The sequence below is a fragment of the Zeus faber genome (genome assembly GCF_960531495.2).
Source record: "Zeus faber genome assembly, chromosome: 9".
Classification (NCBI taxonomy): domain Eukaryota; kingdom Metazoa; phylum Chordata; class Actinopteri; order Zeiformes; family Zeidae; genus Zeus; species Zeus faber.
Genome location: NC_137197.1, coordinates 9,983,513 through 10,003,196, shown reverse-complemented (window position 1 = coordinate 10,003,196; position 19,684 = coordinate 9,983,513). Strand labels below are relative to the sequence as shown.

The 19,684-nt window shown below is 42.9% G+C and overlaps 1 protein-coding gene across 1 annotated transcript in view; it reads right to left on the bottom strand.

Moving 5' to 3' along the window:
* Window positions 1-19,684, bottom strand: part of brwd1 (bromodomain and WD repeat domain containing 1) — a 34,315-nt gene that overhangs the window by 6,401 nt on the left and 8,230 nt on the right. The window contains exons 11-34 of the mRNA XM_080006578.1: window positions 19,044-19,144; window positions 18,879-18,919; window positions 18,122-18,223; window positions 15,799-15,952; window positions 15,537-15,671; window positions 12,712-12,840; window positions 12,283-12,431; window positions 12,046-12,122; window positions 9,385-9,660; window positions 9,107-9,290; window positions 8,476-8,566; window positions 8,118-8,267; window positions 7,842-7,909; window positions 7,404-7,674; window positions 6,796-6,912; window positions 4,622-4,729; window positions 4,375-4,499; window positions 4,020-4,102; window positions 3,153-3,264; window positions 2,589-2,650; window positions 1,938-2,093; window positions 1,315-1,435; window positions 753-878; window positions 259-328 (exon numbers count right to left, since the gene is read on the bottom strand). Of these exons, the coding sequence (XP_079862704.1) occupies window positions 259-328; window positions 753-878; window positions 1,315-1,435; window positions 1,938-2,093; window positions 2,589-2,650; window positions 3,153-3,264; window positions 4,020-4,102; window positions 4,375-4,499; window positions 4,622-4,729; window positions 6,796-6,912; window positions 7,404-7,674; window positions 7,842-7,909; window positions 8,118-8,267; window positions 8,476-8,566; window positions 9,107-9,290; window positions 9,385-9,660; window positions 12,046-12,122; window positions 12,283-12,431; window positions 12,712-12,840; window positions 15,537-15,671; window positions 15,799-15,952; window positions 18,122-18,223; window positions 18,879-18,919; window positions 19,044-19,144 (3,008 nt within the window). The remainder of the gene's footprint in view (window positions 1-258; window positions 329-752; window positions 879-1,314; window positions 1,436-1,937; window positions 2,094-2,588; window positions 2,651-3,152; window positions 3,265-4,019; window positions 4,103-4,374; window positions 4,500-4,621; window positions 4,730-6,795; window positions 6,913-7,403; window positions 7,675-7,841; window positions 7,910-8,117; window positions 8,268-8,475; window positions 8,567-9,106; window positions 9,291-9,384; window positions 9,661-12,045; window positions 12,123-12,282; window positions 12,432-12,711; window positions 12,841-15,536; window positions 15,672-15,798; window positions 15,953-18,121; window positions 18,224-18,878; window positions 18,920-19,043; window positions 19,145-19,684) is intronic.

Below are 19,684 nucleotides of genomic sequence, written 5' to 3'. Positions count from 1 at the left end.
GTGGAGCCCTTCAATACATGATTTAAGACCTTTTTTAAAAACACAGTTTTCGGCTGGATTGAAGATGATTATTTTGCTGAAATCTCTAATGGACTAAAGTTTAATTTTGTGTCCTAGTTTGGCATTTTTACCACAATGTTATTAATGTAGCTCTGGGTGGGTGGTACAAAGAGGCTGCTAAGTTACACCCATTCATGCATATTCCACCCGACAGGAGATTAGGCCAAAATTATTATTCTTTTTTTAAGTCAAGCTTACTTCATCATCCTCATCATCCATTTCTTCAACCGCGTTGTAAATCCCCATGAGATCTGTGCAGCTTGGGTCGCTGAGGAAGATGGGTAAGAAATATGTCAACTTTAACAATTGAGGATTATAATGCAAATCTCTCTTAAACTTGTGTATAGTGTGTGTAGTGTATGTACTGGCTATCCTATTATGATGGTCAATCTCAATGTATTTACTATGTTTCAAGCAGACCACGCCACCAACAATGGAAACAGCATATAGAGGAGCATAGAGAGCGTGAATACACTGAATGGCTGCTTCCAGCTACATCGACTATCAAACATGTTTTTCTTTTAGCAAAATAATCTTACGGATTACAACTTTAATATAGCGTTGTCACAAACACTTTGTTTTATTGGAGCATTTTTTTCCCGGCAATCCAATTTCAATCTCTCTGATCGTAAGGCACCTTGTCAGCTCTATAAAATTGCTGATCTAGACAAGAAACGTTGACTTCAACGCACTTGACAAACTTTTGGAGGACGTTGGTTATGATTTTGGCAGAGTGGGCGATCTTGCTTCTTGGCTCGTTGAAGGTCCGGGCATTGTGTGCAATGTACCTGGCGTCCCAAATTAATGCAGAGAGGCGCCTGTGGACAAACACCAGATGTCAATGAGCACATGTACAGTTTCGGCATTCCCCTCGAGCCATGAAGAGGAAAATGACATTTATTGGGTTTTTTTTAGGGATTCCGACCATGTTTGTTGACGTATATGCAGCAATTACAAAAATAATAATAATAAGTTCTTGGTTGCAGTCCAATCATTTCTATTTTGTTTTAGCCCGCTGGGAGCATGGAACAAAGTCTTGTGTGTGGAGCATTTTGCAGGCAATCTTGCCTTAATATCCAACAACTAGTTTACTTTTAAATCAAAGGCATGAATATGAGTTAGTCGTCGTCAGTTCAACTCCCGAGCCTGGTAGCCAAGCGGACTCAACCAAAACATAAATCATTTGTAGAGACTACTTGAGGGGACAACTCCCACTCCCCCCCCAAGGCAGAAAGTAAGGATTGCAGCACGGACCTGTAGAACCTGTTGAGGAGCCTGAGCTTGATGGTGCCCAGGTCTGTGGGGTAGGCGATGACGGTGCAGTAGGTGGGATACTGGACGATGTCCACCGGACCAGAGAACGGAGCAGCGATCTCTGGAGTGGAAATGGAAAGGAAAACATTTGAGAGTGAGAGAGGTGTGTGTGTGTGTGTGTGTGTGTGTGTGTGTGTGTGAAAATATTGTTTATACCTGTTCTACACAAAAAAAACTAATTATATTTTTATTTATTTTATTATTATTTTTTGTTGTGTGTATTTTTCTCCCCATATTTTATATTTATAAATAATTAATATAAATTAATATTTCAATTATCCACTATCCTTGACACCTCCCCTCCAATCAGGTGAACTTGAATCCCGTCTCCCATCTCACAGTCATACACACAGAGTTACACCAGTTATTTGTGGCAGACTACTATAAAAACATCTTTTACACCGTTTAACTTTCAAAATGTCTTTCTTAATTCTAAAGCTACCGTTATCGTACCGTTACTGTGGCCTCAAAACCGTGATACATACTGAACTGTGAGCCGACTGTAAAGTTGCATCCCTAGTGTGTGCGTGTGTGTGTGTGTGTGTGTGTGTGTATACACACACCAACGGTGAGGAGCTGTTCGATGCCAGCGACAATGCGTTCGCACTCCTCGTCCCTGCACCTCTCCCCCCACTCCCCTGGAAGCGGCTTGTACATCAGCTCGCTCATCTCCTCTCCGGTCACCGGGATGCCCCCGCCCTCCATGTCTGGCTGCTGGGCTGTGGAGCAAGACCCAAGACAAACTTCTAGGACCCGTGTACTACAGAGAATACTACTGTTGTGTGTCGCACCTGCACATATTTTTATTTTGAGGTCCCAGTGGAGAACGTACCACTCTACATGAATATGAAGAGTCAAAATTACCCTCAACTCATGCCTCAATGCAATTAAGAATTGCTATGGTGATCATCATATATTTGTTATTGTGGATGTTTCATTTTTTTGTGAACAGATATTTTATTTTTATTTAATTGTATTGTTTTATCTAAATTTGGAGTTGTTCTGTCAACTTCTGCTGCTGTAACACCTGCATTTCCCCCAAGGGATTTCTAGTATATTTTCTGATAGTTATTTTCTTGTCTCATCTTATCAAGGCTTCAGTTTTGCATGTCAAATAACATGCTACGGTACTTTGAGAACCTTCATGAATATAATGGCATGCATACAAAGTATGAGAAGGATATATCAACAATATTCTATTGATTCATAATTACCATCATTTGGAATAGCTTCTAAATCCCAGGGACTCAGCTTCTCCACTTCCCCATTGTCCCATCTGCAGACAGCGCAACCAAAAAAATAAGACCATTTGCATGGTCATACAACTGAAGGTTAGATTATTTTTTTTTTTTCCTTTTTGGCTTTAAAAATTACAAACAAATGGATGCAGGTTTTTTCAAACAAGATCACTATTATTACTGTACAACTTCTATTATAATACTTTAACTATAAACACACAACCTTTACCAAAACACAAAGAAAAATGATCCAAGTATAATGCAGTTTTGGAACTGGGGATGGTAGCTCAGGAGGTAGAGCTGGTGGTCTAGTGATCCAAAGGTTGCTGGTTCGATCCCAGGCTCCTCCTGCTAGCATGCTGTAGTGTCCTTGAGCAAGACACTTAACCCCTAATTGCTCCTGATGGCTGCGTCCGTCGGTCTTTGAACAATTGTAAGTCGCTTTGGATAAAAGCGTCTGCTAAATGACTAAATGTAATGTAAATGTAAATGTAAACCGGCATTGACATCAGAACGGACTACGAAAGCGCCTTTTCCCACCTGACTTGAAAACACTGGAAGTGACTGTCGGGATACTCTGGCTGATACGGTTCCTGGCAGACGATGGTCCCAAACCACCAGGCGTCATCTATAACGGAGCGGAACTGATCATCTATGAAGGAAACATGCAAACATTTAGGGGACGGGGACAAATGGCACCTTGTAAAGCTAAAGTAAATGGGACACCAGTATATTTGTCTATTGTACTCCAGAGCACAATCAAAAAGTCCCCAAAAAACTTAACCAACTTTAACTTCCACTTTTTGGCTTTACCTTTCACTAAGTTGAATTCTATTTTATTTTATTTTATTTTATATATATATATATATATATATATATATATATATATATATATATATATATATATATATGTGTGTGTGTGTGTGTAGTAATTGATTAAAAAACTATCTGTTTTGGTAAATTATGTTTGTTTTGTCATGTATGTCATTGCTGGAATTTCCCTTTGGGGATGAATCAAGTACCTTTATCTTATCCTATGTTAAAAAATAAAATAAAACAGATTTCCTTGTGACAGTTAAAAACAAATAACGTTATCAGCCTGAGGAGCAATACAAAAAAATATTTTAATTTAGCCCACGGTATTTGAGTTTAAGCAGCTGTAGAAATGAAAAGTTTCTCCAAGTTTTATCTTTATTTGATAAATTTAAATGTATAGATTGCCTCATGGATGGGGGCAGTGCTGATTATGCAAATGCAACTATAGGAGCCATAATATTATAATAGCATTCAGTTATAATTGCAGTACGGTTAAATGTAATTATAAGTGTTGTAACTGCAGAACAGCCTGCCATGAGGTTTGCAGGCTATACTGATGAGACCATTTCCTGCTTCGTTACAACAACTCACTTGGTTGCCAGTTTCGCCGCAGAGCCTCGTCATAATTCTGCCTCAGCACCAGGAAATCTATCACGTCTGGCATGTCGTGATACCTGGAGGAGGAGCGGAACAAAAGCAGAACCACTTACTTATCGCCCTGTGCAATATTCTAATTTGTGTCATTTGAAAGTTAGGTGGTATTTGACCAGGGGTTATTTTATACCAGAGACATAACCACTTGAATTTGTGTCTTAAGATGAGCCATGTTCCACGCCAACAGTTATTTTATTACTCGCCGAACACCAGGTATTTAATTTAAGAGCCAAACCATATTTCATCAAAATGCAGTAGAACATTCCCACAAGGAGAAAGACCTTGTGCTTACTTGACAGAGAAAGACTTGTCCGTGATCTTGCCGGTGCCGTGGTCAATCAGTGTGAGTTTAAGGCAGCACAGCGTTGGAGGACAAACCTCATATCTGATCCCAGTGATCTTCACAAACTCTTGGTCCTGGGACCAAGCAGACAACAATTTAGTTGATTTGATTTTTTCAACCCCCCCAAATCAAATCTATATTGAAACACTGGATATCTGGCTTCCTCCACCGCCCCCTCCCTCTGGTTCATTCTTACCCGGAGCACCATCTTCCTCCACGGCTGCTTCTCTAGGTTTATAGGGTACAGGTCACTTCGGCTCACTGCCTCCACATAGGCCTCGTGGCCCTGGCGGAAGTAGATCACCTGAAGAACAACAAACAAACTATTGAAGATAGGATCAGAAAGAGAAAGGGGGCGAAAAAAACTCAACAAAAGCTCAAAAGCCTATATATATATATATATATGTAGATATGTCAATGTGCAATTTCTAATTTGACATATTATATTTCAGATTCCACATGTTCACTGCTTTTATTTGTATAGCTTATTCAAGTAGCGTATAGAATTTGGTTGATCAGTTTATTGATCTGAATTTCATGGCCTTTTATCAGCATATAGTCACTTTCAGCTTAGAGGGTGTTTCCATTTATAGTTGCAGATCTGCCAAGCTGGGGAAAATATTTATAGGTCCGCAATAGTAACAGGGAGGCTCTGTGGCGTTTGAGCTACTGCAGTTGAATGACTCCATCAGTTATTCTCACCGTAGTCATATCGTAACGAGGCTCATCGCATCACATCGTATAACTACATACAGTACACTAATTCATCTCATGAGGATATACCCCTTGAAATGCATCATCTCGTAAAGTCACCGAACATCTTAACCAACTAGAGATACAGTCACTGCAATTTTCTTGACCGATTCCTATTTTTTATTTTTTTAGTCCGACCTGCAGATTCCCATTTCCGATCTGCAGTACGTCGATGACAAATACGTCACGTGATCTGACCATGCTCATGTGTTTGGACAGCTGCACAGACAAACTACCGCTGCAATATTCAGTTACCACAATAGTGAGATTGCCGATTTTGACACATTTTATTATTGTTCATTATTCACTATGGAACAATAATAGAACATGAAACTCACGCGAGTTCCAATAAAATAGAATATGGGACTGTCAGCAAGTTTCAGTATAATTCAACCTGTAACTCCCACTGACTTTAAGTATAACTATAAACAACATGGAAATGTCCAGTTCAAACTTAAAATTAATGTCTCTTTCACTTTAAGAACAAATATACATTTATATTATATTTATATGGTTCTTTGCAAATGGACCACTGGAAGTCCTCCTTCCCTCACTGTGCATTAAACCAAGTGAATCAAAGTCACTCGTTTTACTGAGTGACTTGTCTAGAACCGACTTGCAAAAAAAACGAGTCACACTTTTAGTCACAGTGGGAGCTCCACTGTGACTGCTACGCAGGCTGCACAATGTTTGAATGTTGGCAGTTAATATATCGTTAATCTCATCTTCTTTGTTTACCTTGAAGTACCTCCAAACTGCTGACATTTTATTTTTTCGCTCTTTTTTTGAGCATCAACTATGCAACTCCGTTACACTTGTTGGATCGGGTTTGAGTATTGGAGCATCTTTACAAGTACAGTACATGAGCGCAGTATGGGTGTGTAAATTTGACCGGCATAGAATCAGATAAATCTAACGCTGATCTGTTAACATTACATTATTTTTGTGCTTTTTTTTTTTTTATCTAACTCTCCCACTTCCCATTTTACCTCGGCAATGAAGCACTACACCTCTGTGGACAATAAAGTAGCGCTCAGTGTGCTGCGTATCAGAGATGTTAAGTAAGAGGAGAGGGAGGGCTTAAATGTACCAATTGTTTTGTATTGATTGAGTGGTTTCAGTCCTTAAATTAGTTTTTATATATATTTAATGCGTAGGCATTTCGTACCTGCGTAAAATGCCTGCAGGTTGGCAGGGCTCTATTTGTACAGGACAGCCTGCTTGGTGTGAAACACGAGTCATAGACAACATGTGGCCGTGTCCCAGAATTCTTTAGCAAACAAGTGCCGTTTGTTAGAAAATGTATATTTGATTCAAGGGCATAAAGTCCAGTGTCTTCGGTATAAACCCATACATAGAGATCATACAAGAGACAAGCTGGATGTGGTCTCACTCATGTCCTGCCTGCGTTGTCCATGTACTACTATTTCACTCAACCACACCCTCCCCCAGAGAACAACGGAGTTATTGTTCCAGTTGATTTAACGCCAAGTTCCTTAAAAGCCCTCCACTTCCAAGTGATAAACATAGAGATTTACTATTTGTTTAGATTTAATTGAAGGCTTCCGTCACGGAGACGTAAATTAAATATACCAATCCTCTGTCCCTATCACAAACCTCATCGCCCATTTGGGGAACAAAGGGAGACTTCCGAGGAATGACATCAATGATCCACAGGGAGGGTCTGAACTCCATGGAAACCTCTCTGTTGATGGATGGCCGGGCCTTGGGTGGCTAAATGCATAAGAAAAAAAGGGGGGGGGGGGTGCAAGTTAGGAACATATTCAATTCACCCATTGATTTCAAGAGGTAAGAGATCTGAGGTCCCAATTAACACCGTGAGGACACTGACAAGTTAAATCAATGACTTGGGTGATTTTTCAACCAGAGAATGCATTGGCAACTTGGCAACCCTAGAAGGCTTATGGTCAGGTCAAAAATGACCGGGCTTAAAATCTGTTTTTATTCATAAGTTTGCACATAATATTCAATTAGTTAAACCATTGAGACACAATCAATCACACTTAAAATAAGGAATTCCTGCAATTATAGATGATGAAAATATTGTTGTTTGAAAATTAAGAGAACAATCCCCCGGTTCATTTTTGAGGGTGAAGAAATGTCACCAAAACAATAATGACTCTCACAAAATGAATATTCACTGCCGGGTTTCAAAATAATCGACGTGAAGAATAATAAAAACAAATAAATAAAAACATCCAAACCCTGGGCGTCTTGCTCTTCGCCTTCTTGGCTTTCTGTTTGTGTTTCTTCTTCTTGGGCTGCTCCTCCTCGCTGTGTCGTTTCTCCTCACTCTGCAGCCTCTCCTCTTCCTCCTCCTCCTCTTCCTCCTCCTCATTCTCGTTCTCCTCCTCCTCCTCCTCCTCCGAGCTGCTGAGCTGGCGCCGCGCCCTTTTCCGTGATGACAAGGGGGTGGAGGGCTGCAGGTTGATTCCGGCGTCCGCCGTCCAATCGGAGTAGTCGCTGGAGGCGTTGCTGTCCGACCAGAGAGGAGAGGGGATTTTCAATGGGGGGCGGGGAGGGTCTTTGTTTGGGCCACAAGGTCAAACTATACCATTTAATCAATTAAACCATAAATGATTCTATTAACACAGCGACACAAATCAACTGTTCTAGTAACAAAATATCATTTTGTTTCGCACCTTGGGCTCTCACTGTTCCATTCTTCATCATTGGATGAATTCAGTTCGCTGCCGTCCATGTCGTTGTCCTGAAGGAGTTCAAAAGGATGTTCAGGATCTCAATACGTCCCAAAATTGATCAAAGATGTAACAGAATAGATAAAACAAATAAATTGAAAAAGAAAAAGCGTTGGAGGGTAAAAATGAGGCATGTCTACCATTGACCCTCTCCTTTAACTACTGTATGCTCAGATGCTGATGCTCAGATGACACCCCGGCGTGCGGAGCGCTCCGTACCTCGGACGTCGCCGTCTCCTCTCCCTCTTCACACGACAAGTCGATGAATTCCAGCGCGTCGCCGCTCTGGGAACCAAAGAGCGCCTCGTGTCTCTGCTTCTTGCGGGCCTGGGCTCGCTTCACGGAGGGAATCTCCTCATCCGAGTCATCCTGGGAGATAAATATATAAATATCCAAAGAAAATTGAGTTTACGCAGAAAAAAAAAAAAAAATAAAACAATAAATTACATCTACAGTATACAAAGCATTGAAAAAATTGAATTGATTTATGAATGCTCAAAAAGTCATAAATTGGGTTAACCCAGAAATAAACCCAAATGGATCCATGTCCATGTTGGTGGTGCCACGGCAAACTGACCCGACAACTTCCGTAGGCCACCCGCCTCTTCTTGGCACTGTAGAACGCCATCTCCTCCTCTCCTTTGGCGACTCTGAAGTCCTCCTGGTCCCTGGTGCACGAGTTATGGAATTAAAAGACGGGTATGAGATGCATGTGGGACTGGAACGACCAGTTGGACCTATCTATGTACAGAAGATATTGTAAATAGTTAGCAGTCAGAAAATACAAAACTTGTCATTTCAACGTGTGACCAACGATTGGTTGAAGTCAATTGAATCCAAAGATCAAAATCAGATTAGAATTCAAAATCAAAATGATGAGGTCACTGGCGACACCCCGTAGAGGACAATCGGCATCCGTTTGCGTTTAAATGAAAAACAATGGACCGTTACGTCCCCATTTACTAATGATTTAATATGAATATTTTAGATCTCCTACTGAACTGGCCTATTTTTTCCTTGCTCAGAAATAAACCCATTTATAGTTCGGATAAAACAGTAGTGGTACCATTCAACTGAAAATGTACACTTTAATTAATCTAATTAAGGTATATATAATAAAAAAAAAAACAATTCAAATAAAGTGAATGTCACAGTTCCAAACAAGACCAATATTCCCTATAAACCCAGCTGGAGGTGTGGTGCTTCACCTGTGTCCGCTGGATGAGAGTTCGGGCACCACCACCCGGTGTCTCCAGGCCTGCAGGTCTCGCTCGGTGGCCATCTGGCTGCGCGGGGCGTTCTGGTGCATCTGCCGCACGCCCTCCACCTGCCCACTGCGGCGCAGGCCCACGTTGGGCGGCGACTGCACCTCCGGACGATCGTTCACAGACACTGACAAGACAAGGCACCGGATGATTACAACTACGTCGCTTCCTAACCACGACGGATACAAACGCCTACGAACGATATTAAGACGCTGCTCTACCTCTTCGCGGTGTGCTCGGCGCCGGTACCAGAGCCGGTGCCGCGACGGGGCCCTGAGCCGCAGCTTGGCCCACCGCCGCCGCCACCGGTTCCGGCTCAGCTCCGTCACCCTGCGCCGCCGCCGCCGGCTCTGCTAGCGCCCCCGCCTGGCCCCGGAGGCCCTGCTGCTGCAGGAGGTCTCGGATGGCCTCGTCCAAAACACTGCGCCGCCGCACCGCCGCCTCCTCGTGCTCCGCCGTCTGCTGACTGATCACCTGCTCCACAACCTCTCCATCGCCTGCGGGGGAGGGAACGCATGGTTGTGGTGTTGGGAGATTTGCTCAGATGCTGGTTTCCAGTTTGTAGCCAGTTACTACATTTTATGTGTGACCGAGTGCAAATTAGTGGTTGGAGGCATTTTGCAAACAGATATATAGTATATTGGTGGATATTTGGACAGTACACCGTGTTCAAAATTATTATGCAAATTATATTTTTCTCTGATTTTCCTAAATAGTCGATGCAAATGACTGTCAAATGACAGTCAGTATAATTTTCAAGTCATCAACCGTTAGGGTATAATTTGAATGTTATTGAACAAACCTCACAATGATAACAGTATTTTTTTCAAAAATAAAAAACTCTAAATGCACTGTTCCAAATGATTATGCACAACAGAGTTTCAAAAAAATTTTTAGGTTGTAAAGAACTGAAAATGATCATTTGTTGAAATTGCAGCATAAACCTCTTGAATCTTGAAGGAGGTCATATTTACTGAAATCAAAAGCTATTTCAATCAATAACACCTTAACAGGCCAAGTTACATGTTAACATAGGACCCTTCTTTGATATGACCTACACAATTCTTGCATCCATTGAACTTGTGAGTTTTTGGAGAGTTTCTGCTTGAATTTCTTTGCAGGATGTCAGAACAGCCTCCCAGAGCTGCTGTTTTGATGCAAACTGCCCCCACCCTCATAGATCTTTTGCTTGAGGATGCTCCAAAGTTTCTCTATAGGGTTGAGGTCAGGGGAGGATGGGGGCCGCACCATGAGTTTCTCTCCTTTTATGCTCATAGCAGCCAATGACACAGAGGTATTTTTTGCAGCATGAGATGGTGCATTGTCAGGCATGAAGATGATTTTGCTACAGAAGGCACGGTTCTTCTTTTTGTGCCATGGAAGAAAGTGGTCAGTCAGAAACTCTATATACTTTGCCGAGGTCATTTTCACACCTTCAAGGACCCTAAAGGGGCCTACCAGCTCTCTCCCCATGATTCCGGCCCAAAACATGACTACGCCCCCTCCTTGCTGACGTCGCAGCAAGGAGGTGGGACATGGTGGCCATCCACCAACCATCCACTACTCCATCTGGACCATCCAGGGTTGCAAGCCACTCATTAGTAAACAAGACTGTTTGAAAATGAGTCTTCATGTATTTCTGGGCCCATTGCAACCGTTTCTGCTTGTGAGCATTGCTTAGGGGCCCAATAGTAGGTTTATGCACAACTGCAAGCCTCTGGAGGATCCTACACCTTGAAGTTCTCAGGACTCCAGAGGCACCAGCAGCTTCAAATACCTGTTTGCTGCTTTGTAATGGCATTTTAGCAGCTGCTCTCTTAATCCCATGAATTTGTCTGGCAGAAAGCTTCCTTATTTTGTCTTCATCTGCACCCACCCGTCTGTGCTCTGAATCAGCCACAAATCTCTTCACAGTACGATGATCACCCTTAAGTTTTCATGAAATATCTAATGTTTTCATACCTTGTCCTATTTGACACTTTTTGGCCTGCTTAATAATGTGGAACGTCCTTCTTAAGTAGTTTCCTTTAATTGGGCTCACCTGGCAAAGTAATTATCACAAGTGTCTGAGTTTTTTTTTAATTTGGAAAACGGTGTATATATTTTATAATAAAACATCCCATTTCAGCTCATATGGACTATATTTCTATATGGACATATAGAAAATGAATCGGGGTAAAAACTATTTTATTGATTTAGCTTGCTTTCCAGACTATTCTGAAATACGCACTTTGTTGGTGTAATAACTGTAAAATAGTAATACTACTACAATGTAGTATGCAAGGCCTTGAAGTGCTTTCGTGTGTGAATCCTCTGCTACGCCTACCCGTAGCCTATCAAAGTAGATGGTCTAAAATCCCCGATTTTAAAACCCCCTTCTCCATGAGTCCCGCCCTCACTGCGTGTATGCTTGAGTTGCAACTGTATGCAGCGAGTTAAACATTCGCCCAAAAAGCACCCAAGACAGAACCTGACGTGGGGTGTTTATAAATGGGAGCGGTGTGAAAAGATTCCGCTTCCTCAAAAACCATAACAAGGCGGGTAGAAGAAGATGCTACAACGCCGCCTTCCCCAAATGTAGTGTTGGTCGGACGGGTCGATTTGGATGTCGCAATGTTGCAGCGTTATGTCACAATGGCGGGAGGGACAGAAAAAGGCCAGTGTTCGGCACTGACACATTATTTGTAAGGCGCGGAGTCTTGTGTTTGCTTAATTTATGAAACAGAACAATTCTAATAAATAAATAAAGTAATAAAGAAATAAATAGGTAAATAGATAGACAGACAGAGACATAGTGAAAAATAATAAAAAAAAAAAAACACATCAAAATGAGCAAAAAGCTCCTGTTAAAAAGTCAAAATCTCAGCCTTTTCCCTCCTTACTGGTGGCCACGTATCCCAGCTGGGGCACCAGGTGTTCGGCCGCGATGTTCTCCCTCCCCGGGACAAGACGCTGAAACCTGAGCGGCGGGAAGATGACATTTAATTCCGGTTAAGTACGACCAAAATAACACACGGGACACAAATGACGGTAACTTTGGCGAACAAAAAAACGCCTCGTTTGTTTCATCGGCGGTCGGTCGATCTTGAGCACAGAGCCGCGGTGACCGTCCGTCCTACCTGGGCGGGTGCGGGTTCCCGTCCACGTCCACCAGGAACGGCGGGGGCATTAGGTGGGGCGCCTGTTGGGTCTGCTCGTCCAGCACGAAGCCGTTTGCGTCTCTGATCAGCGGCCGGTAGTCCGTGTGGAAGAACACCTGGTCTGGGAGCTGTGGCCGTCGACCAAAATGCAGAATTGAATAAAAAAATAATTATAATATTTGGGACAGAATGCATTACATGGAGTAGACGTCAGCTGTCTAGTCTTCTTGATTATCCCCTCTGTTTAATTCTGAGGTGAGAGTATGAGTATAAATATATGTATGACATAGAGATCGCTGGCAAATCTTTCCGCTCAGTTAAAACCCTGAAATGGTTCCCCCCCTCGACAGTGTTCATCTCCACAAACGTCATTCGTGTAGATCCCAAAAATGTACGCTTTTTCCTTGCCTTCTCGTAAGGCTTGGAGCTGCCAAAGCCGAAGACGAGCAGATGGCCGTGGGAGTCGGTGCACGCAAAACGCTGGCCGTCGGGGGTGAATTTACAGTCGAAAACCGCTCCGTGACCCTGGCCCTCGATCTGGACGACACACACACACACACACACACACACACACACACACACACACACACACACACACACACACACACACACACACACACACACACACACACACACACACACACACACACACACACGATTAGAGAGACAAAACAGCATACTTTATCTCACAGCCTAAAAACACAGAAAAGAGGAAGCATCTAATTCTGCAGACGTCGTTACAGAGGCTTTCTTGTCAAGGACGGTGATGCAGTCAGAATTTTAATGTTGCATAACGTTTCTATATATATATATATATATAAAAACAAGTGAGTCCCTTGAGCAGTTTAGATTTGCATGTACTTGTTTAGTGGGACTTGTTTAAGTAGCCCAAAAATTATTAGTGTATGTGCATTGGTTAAGTCAAGCAGGTAACAGACTCAGGTGAAACACATTTGGGTGGTTAATTAATCATTTAAGCAGACCAATGAAATGAGACATCCTTGGGAAAGGGTTTGGCCTGCACTAATCAAAAGAGAGAGGAAACCAACCAAACCACTGTGGTCCCATACAAATCAACAATGCCGAGAGCTAAGGAGATATCCGAGGACATGAAGAAGAGGGTAGTGACAGCCCGTCAGTCTGGGGAGGGCTATAAGACCATCTCCAAAAGATTCCAGCTCCATCCATCCACTGTCAGACAAATAATTTACAAATGGCGGGCCTTCGACATGACACCAACTCTGCCTAGAAGTGGACGCCCATCAAAACTCAGAAGCGACAGAAAAAGAATAAATCAGGTAAAGGCCAACCCACACATCACCTCTAGAGAGTTGCAGACCTCTCTGATAGCATCTGGGACAAGTGTGCAAGCGTCTGCAATCAGACGACAATTGAATAGCCATGACATTCATGGGAGGGTTGCTAGAAGGAAGCCTCTGCTCTCAAAAAAAGAACAAAGCTGCCTGTTTCAACTTTGCCAGAGAGCCCTTGGACAAACCAGAGGCCTTCTGGGAGCCCATTCTCTGGACACACGAGTCCAAAATATAATTATTTGGTCACAATCAAAACCACCGTGTTTGGAGAAAAGCCAACACTGCATATGAAGAAAAGAACCTCCTCCCAACAGTGAAGCATGGTGGTGGAAATGTGAAGGTCTGGGGCTGCATTTCTGCTTCTGGACCTGGACGACTCCATATTATCCAAGGAACCATGTATTCTCAGGCGTATCAACAAATTCTTGACCAGAATCTCCTGTCATCAGTCAGGGAGTTGAAGCTGGGACGAAAATGGATTATGCAACAAGACAATGACCCAAAGCATTCCAGCAAAACTACAAAGGAATGGCTTCAGAGAAAAAGGATTCGTACTCTGGATTGGCCCAGTCAAAGTCCGGACCTTAATCCAACTGAAACGTTGTGGCAAGACCTGAAGAAGTTGGTACATACCAGATGTCCCTCCAACCTCTCTCAACTGGCTGAGTTCTGCAAGGAGGAGTGGGCAAAAATCCCCATAAGCAGATGCAAGCGACTGGTTAGTGGTAACAGAAGACGTCTGGTGGAAGTAATGGCTGCGAAAGGAGGAGCCACAAGCTGCTAATAAAGGGGTTCACATACTTTTGCACATGTAAAATTTTCAGTTTTTGTGAAACAAACCACCCTTGTTGAATTAAATAATGAAAGTGTGTGTGTGTGTTTGTGTGTGTGTGTGTGTGTGTGTGTCCATGATTTGGAAGGTGTGCTTTACAAATTGGGATTTGGATCTATGTTTAATAAGGCTATTTTAATGTTTTTTACAAAAACAGTGAACATGTCTGGAGGGTTAACAAACTTTCAAGCAAAACTGTGTGTGTGTGTGTCAATGTTTTTCCATTATAGGCATTGACAAAACCCTGGAATCCCTCATCGGACCCCTCTGGAGTAGAGGTGGAGGAGACGCAGTCGTCCCCTTTGCTCTGGAGGAACAACAAATGTCGCTTCCTCTCGGAGCGGATCAGAAGTAATCCTGCACCACAGTGGTTTCAGTTCCAGTTATTTTATGCCTGTGACCTCAAACGAGCTCGACATCCCCGGTTTAATCCATTAGCGTCCACTTCATAAATGAAATGTAAGAAGACGGACAGGTACCGCTCCACAGCGCTCTTGTTAAAAAAAAAAAGAATTATAAAAAGGCAAAACTTGGCAAAAGATGACCCATGAGCACCTCAACTGGCACAGCCACTCAGCATAAAATAAAACCCATTTCTTCACACTTTCTCTGCCTCTTTGCACCTGAGCGACTTCTGTCACCAACATTGAGAGTCAGCGAATCTCCATGGAAAAAAGGTTCCAACTGAAAACTAATTAGCGTGGTGGCTATGTTCAGTATCACTGTTATTATTATCAACTCTAGAGAATCTGCTTAGCGTAGCGGTAGTGGCCTCACGTTTGTAATGGTCGATATTCAATAACAAACGGCATTCCCTGTTTTGGGTTCAGGGAACATTATTGAGGCGGTAAATGAAAGTGGAAAAGGGGTCAAAAAGACAAAAAAAAAAAAAAAAACTACACAAAGCGAAAGAGGCCAATTCAGGGAAAAACTCAACATTTGAGGACGCAATGTACAGAAACGTCTCGTCAGGGCGAAAGGTCTGCAAAAATGTCCTTTCCAAACCACAAAATTACTTCATATAATCCCTGCCCTGCCGACATCGCTACGACTTTAGATATTAATATTCGGGTGCTCAGTCAGTTTACCATGTTGAAGTAGTGCTGCGTCTTGACGCCGAGCAGCAGGTCCCAGATGAAGACGTTCCCGTCGTGGCCGGCTGAGAGAATGATCCTGGGGTCAAAGGGGTGCGGCTCCAGTACAAACACCTCCGCTTCGTGGCCCTGCAACAGGTGAAGCCGCGCGAGAATAACATCAACCCGCTTAATCGAACCCCTTTTCCCCCAAAGCGTTGATTATTTGGATTTACACAGCAGGTAGACTCAGTTTCACGCGCGCTACAACTCTTACTTTGAGGACGTGTAGCAGCTGCCCCGTGTAGGAGTTCCACACTTTGAGGAGATGGTTGTTGACGGCCGTGATGACCGCGTTGTCGTGGCGATCCCACGCCACCATGGTGACCTTGGGTTTGAAATAGAGTTCCTCTTCGGTCACGTGCTCGGCCCTGAGGGGAGGGAAATGCAGCGTGTTGAACGGAACTGCTACTTTCAGGCCCCCGGGGCAGCACTGCTCCCCCCCCTCCCCATAGGGGGCCAAACCCAACCTCTACCCTCTCTCACCTTCAAGAATTCATAGAATTTATGGACAAACACATGTATTTCCTTGATGAAAGTTACCCCCAATCTGCACAGGGGCGGTCTATGTAGTACTGCGTAGCCATACAATATCAGGAAAAATTACCAAAAAATAAAAATAAAAAAATAAAAAATTGTTTTTGATTGCTCATGCAGTATATTCTCTTTATATTCTCTTGTAACGCATTGGGCCACTGAGCAAGATTCACATTTGGGAATGCAAAAAAGGTATTTCACAACATTTTTAGAACAGTACAGTGTACAGGCTTGACAATACACAATATACAAAGATCAGCCACAACATTAAAACCACTGACAGGTGAAGTGAGTAACATTGGTCATCTCGTTCCAATGGCAGCAGCAGCTCTTGTTGGGTGTTTCTGGTATGCAGTGGTTAGTACCTACCAAAAGAGGTCCAAGGAAGGACAACCAGCGAACCAGTGACAGGGTCATGGGTGTCCAAGGTTCATTGATGCACGTGGGGAGCGAAGTCTGGCCCGTCTGGTCCGATCCCACAGAAGAGCTACTGTAGCACAAATTGCTGAAAAAGTTCATGCTGCTATGATACAAAGGTGTCAGAACACACAGTGCGTCACAGCTTGCTGCTTATGAGGCTCCGTAGCCGCAGACCGGTCAGAGTGTCCATGCTGACACCTGTCCACCGCCAAAGTGCCTAAACTTGGCACGTGAGCATCAGAACTGGACCCTGGAGTGGTGGAAGGTGGCCTAGTCTGCTGAATCTCGTTTTCTTCTACATCATGTGTAGAGCCCGACCAATACCAGATATTTAGGTCCAATACCGATCCCGATTTTGGAGAGTCATAGCCAATCGTTTACCGCTGTCTTGACCGTTATTTTAATTTAAAAAGTGCAAAATTTTCAAATCGATTTTAAAGGTTCTATATTTGAGAACATTTAACTTATAAGCAAACAAAAAAAAAAAGACAGAACTTTTTGATGGTAAATGTAAAAGATATATATATATTTTTTTTTTCTCTAAGTTCCATCAAATGCATCATCACCTCCGAAACAAATTCGTTTTCAGAGTTTGAACGCAGCATCGCTTCCAGCTTGGAGAGGCGTGTCTATGTCTAAACACGAGTGCAAATAAACATGGATGGATTTATAATGCTTAGTCCAATTTGACTGATATATCTGTCAGGCTCTAATCATATGGATGGCCAGGTGTGTGTGCATTGTTTACCTATTGAAGAGAGCACCAGGATGCACTATGGGAAGAAGACAAGCTGGTGGAGGCAGTGTGATGCTCTGGGCAATGTTCTGCTGGGAAATCTTGGCTGCTGGCATTCATGTAGATGTTACTTTGACACGTAGCACCTACCAAGTTCATAGCAACGGTATTCCCTGATGGCAGTGCCCCATTCAGCAGGACAATGCTCCCTGCCACCCCGCAAAAAATGTTCAGGAATGATTTGAGGAACATGACATGAGTTCAAGGTGTTGACCTCAACCCCAAATTCCCCAGATCTCAATCCAATGGAGCATCTGTGGGATGTGATGGAACAATAAGCCCGATTCATGGGGTCCCCGCCTCACAACTTCCAGGACTTAAAGGATCTGCTGCTCACGTCTTGGTGCCAGATACCACAGGACACCTTCAGAGGTCTTGTGGAGTCCATGCCTCCACGGGTCAGAGCTGATTTGGCGGCACGAGGGGGAGTTACATTATATCAATGGTGGTTTAAATGTTGTGGCTGATCGATGTATTACAACCCACTTTACATGGAACTGACTGACTAAAAGAAATCCCCAAAACAACCTTCAATATCTGAATACTGGTGACAGGACAGTACAAGTAAAAGGCGAGCTCATGATTTCACTCACGTTTTTTCACTCGTCTACGATGCAAATGAACTAATATGTCATGCTCATCTTGTGAATCATTATCAAACAAAAAACAGAAAAAAAATTGCGCCTATAAATCTCTAAAAAATATCCAAAACATATAAATATACAAAAAAAAAAAATCTAAACATAATTGTCCATTCAGGTGTTCTGCAGTCAAGCCAAGAACTTACCCTGGAAGATTGTCGGACATGTTGAGCAGGAGGCACCTCCACTGCTGCCGCTGATGGAGCCTCCAGATCCGTGCCGTTCCGTCCCGACTCCCACTCACAAACCTAAAAAAGAGGGCGAACATCACCAGGCACAGTTATTTAGTGCTGGGCGATAAAAACGATAATTATCGCCATATTTATTTCCCCTCTGTCGAAATTGACCTGATCCTTTCGAGAATGTCGTCCGCAGATTTGTTCATTTATAGACGCATCAGGCAAGTGGCAATGAAAAGCCAATCAACTTGGACGACCCAACTTGAGATCGAGCTGACCTTTCACCTCTAATTAGATTTGTTGATATGGAAAGAAGCCCCGCCCCCTCCCTGGTGGGTGAGCTGCACTTGTAAACACACGGCAGCATCAAAATAAGCAACTCGGAGAAGGAGAAAGATGATGTGTCGTTGACAACAAACGGCAAAGCCATAGTTTGGCTTTTGTTAGTTTGGCTTCTGCACTTGTTATTTAGCAAAATATTTATAAAAAAAAAAAAAAAAAAAAAGTTTTGTATTTGAAATATGATATATAAAAGTAAAGATGTGTAAAAGTAACCTACTTTTTAATAAAAAAAATATGTATATATAATAAAAAAATAAAAATAAACTTAAATCAACATGCCTTGATGATGCCTGACCAGAATAACTCCCATTTGTCTGGGACATTAAAATCTTCCAGAACCCCTGCCCACCCAAGTGGATTACAAAAAAATGGAGATGCTTACCTTTCTCCTGAGTGACAAAACTGGATGCTGTCGACTTTGTCCTAAGAATGGAAAAAAATGTGGAGAACCATTAATGGCCGCCGTCACACTGCACGTTCTGTCATCATCCAACACCGTCGTTTGAAACAGACTGCGTTACAAAGCCGTGTGGTTTGACCCCTTTACCGTGTGATCGTGGAGCTCGGACACCTTCTCTGGATTTCCGCATCCCAGATAATAAATTCTGATGACATCATCGGTACTGCCCGTTACCAAGAACATACCGCCTTTAAAGAGAAATTTGCAAAAAAAGAAAAGAAAACAAGTCATTTGCGAGGCTCCAAATGTTCAGATGAGTCTTATAACACTGGAGCCAATACCCCAAGTACAGCAGTGCACATAGACATCCTATAGAAAGTGATCCATCCATGCTTCTAGCTGAATTTCAGAGCAAACTTGCAGATACTTCTCTTTATGCAACTGCAATTAACAACAAAATTGGGAGCGTTATTGCCATGGACTTGCTTGGAACCATTTTCTGTTGATCTCGGCTTAAATCACTTCACTGTTATCAAACTGCACTAAGGATTCTCAAGGAGCCCATTTAGGCACTAAGCTGTATCCCCAGTTATCTGACCAGGAAAAGACAATGCCGCTGAAATAATTTATTGCCATGACAACTGCCTCAAAAGTGGCCCAGAGCCACCTGGGCCACCGCCCGATTTGTTCAAGGACATGGAAGACAAAAGACAAGTTTGTTAAAGCAAATCTCAGTTTGTTTTTTTTCCCTGGGTATATTGTGGTGCTCAAAACCTCCCAATGGAGAC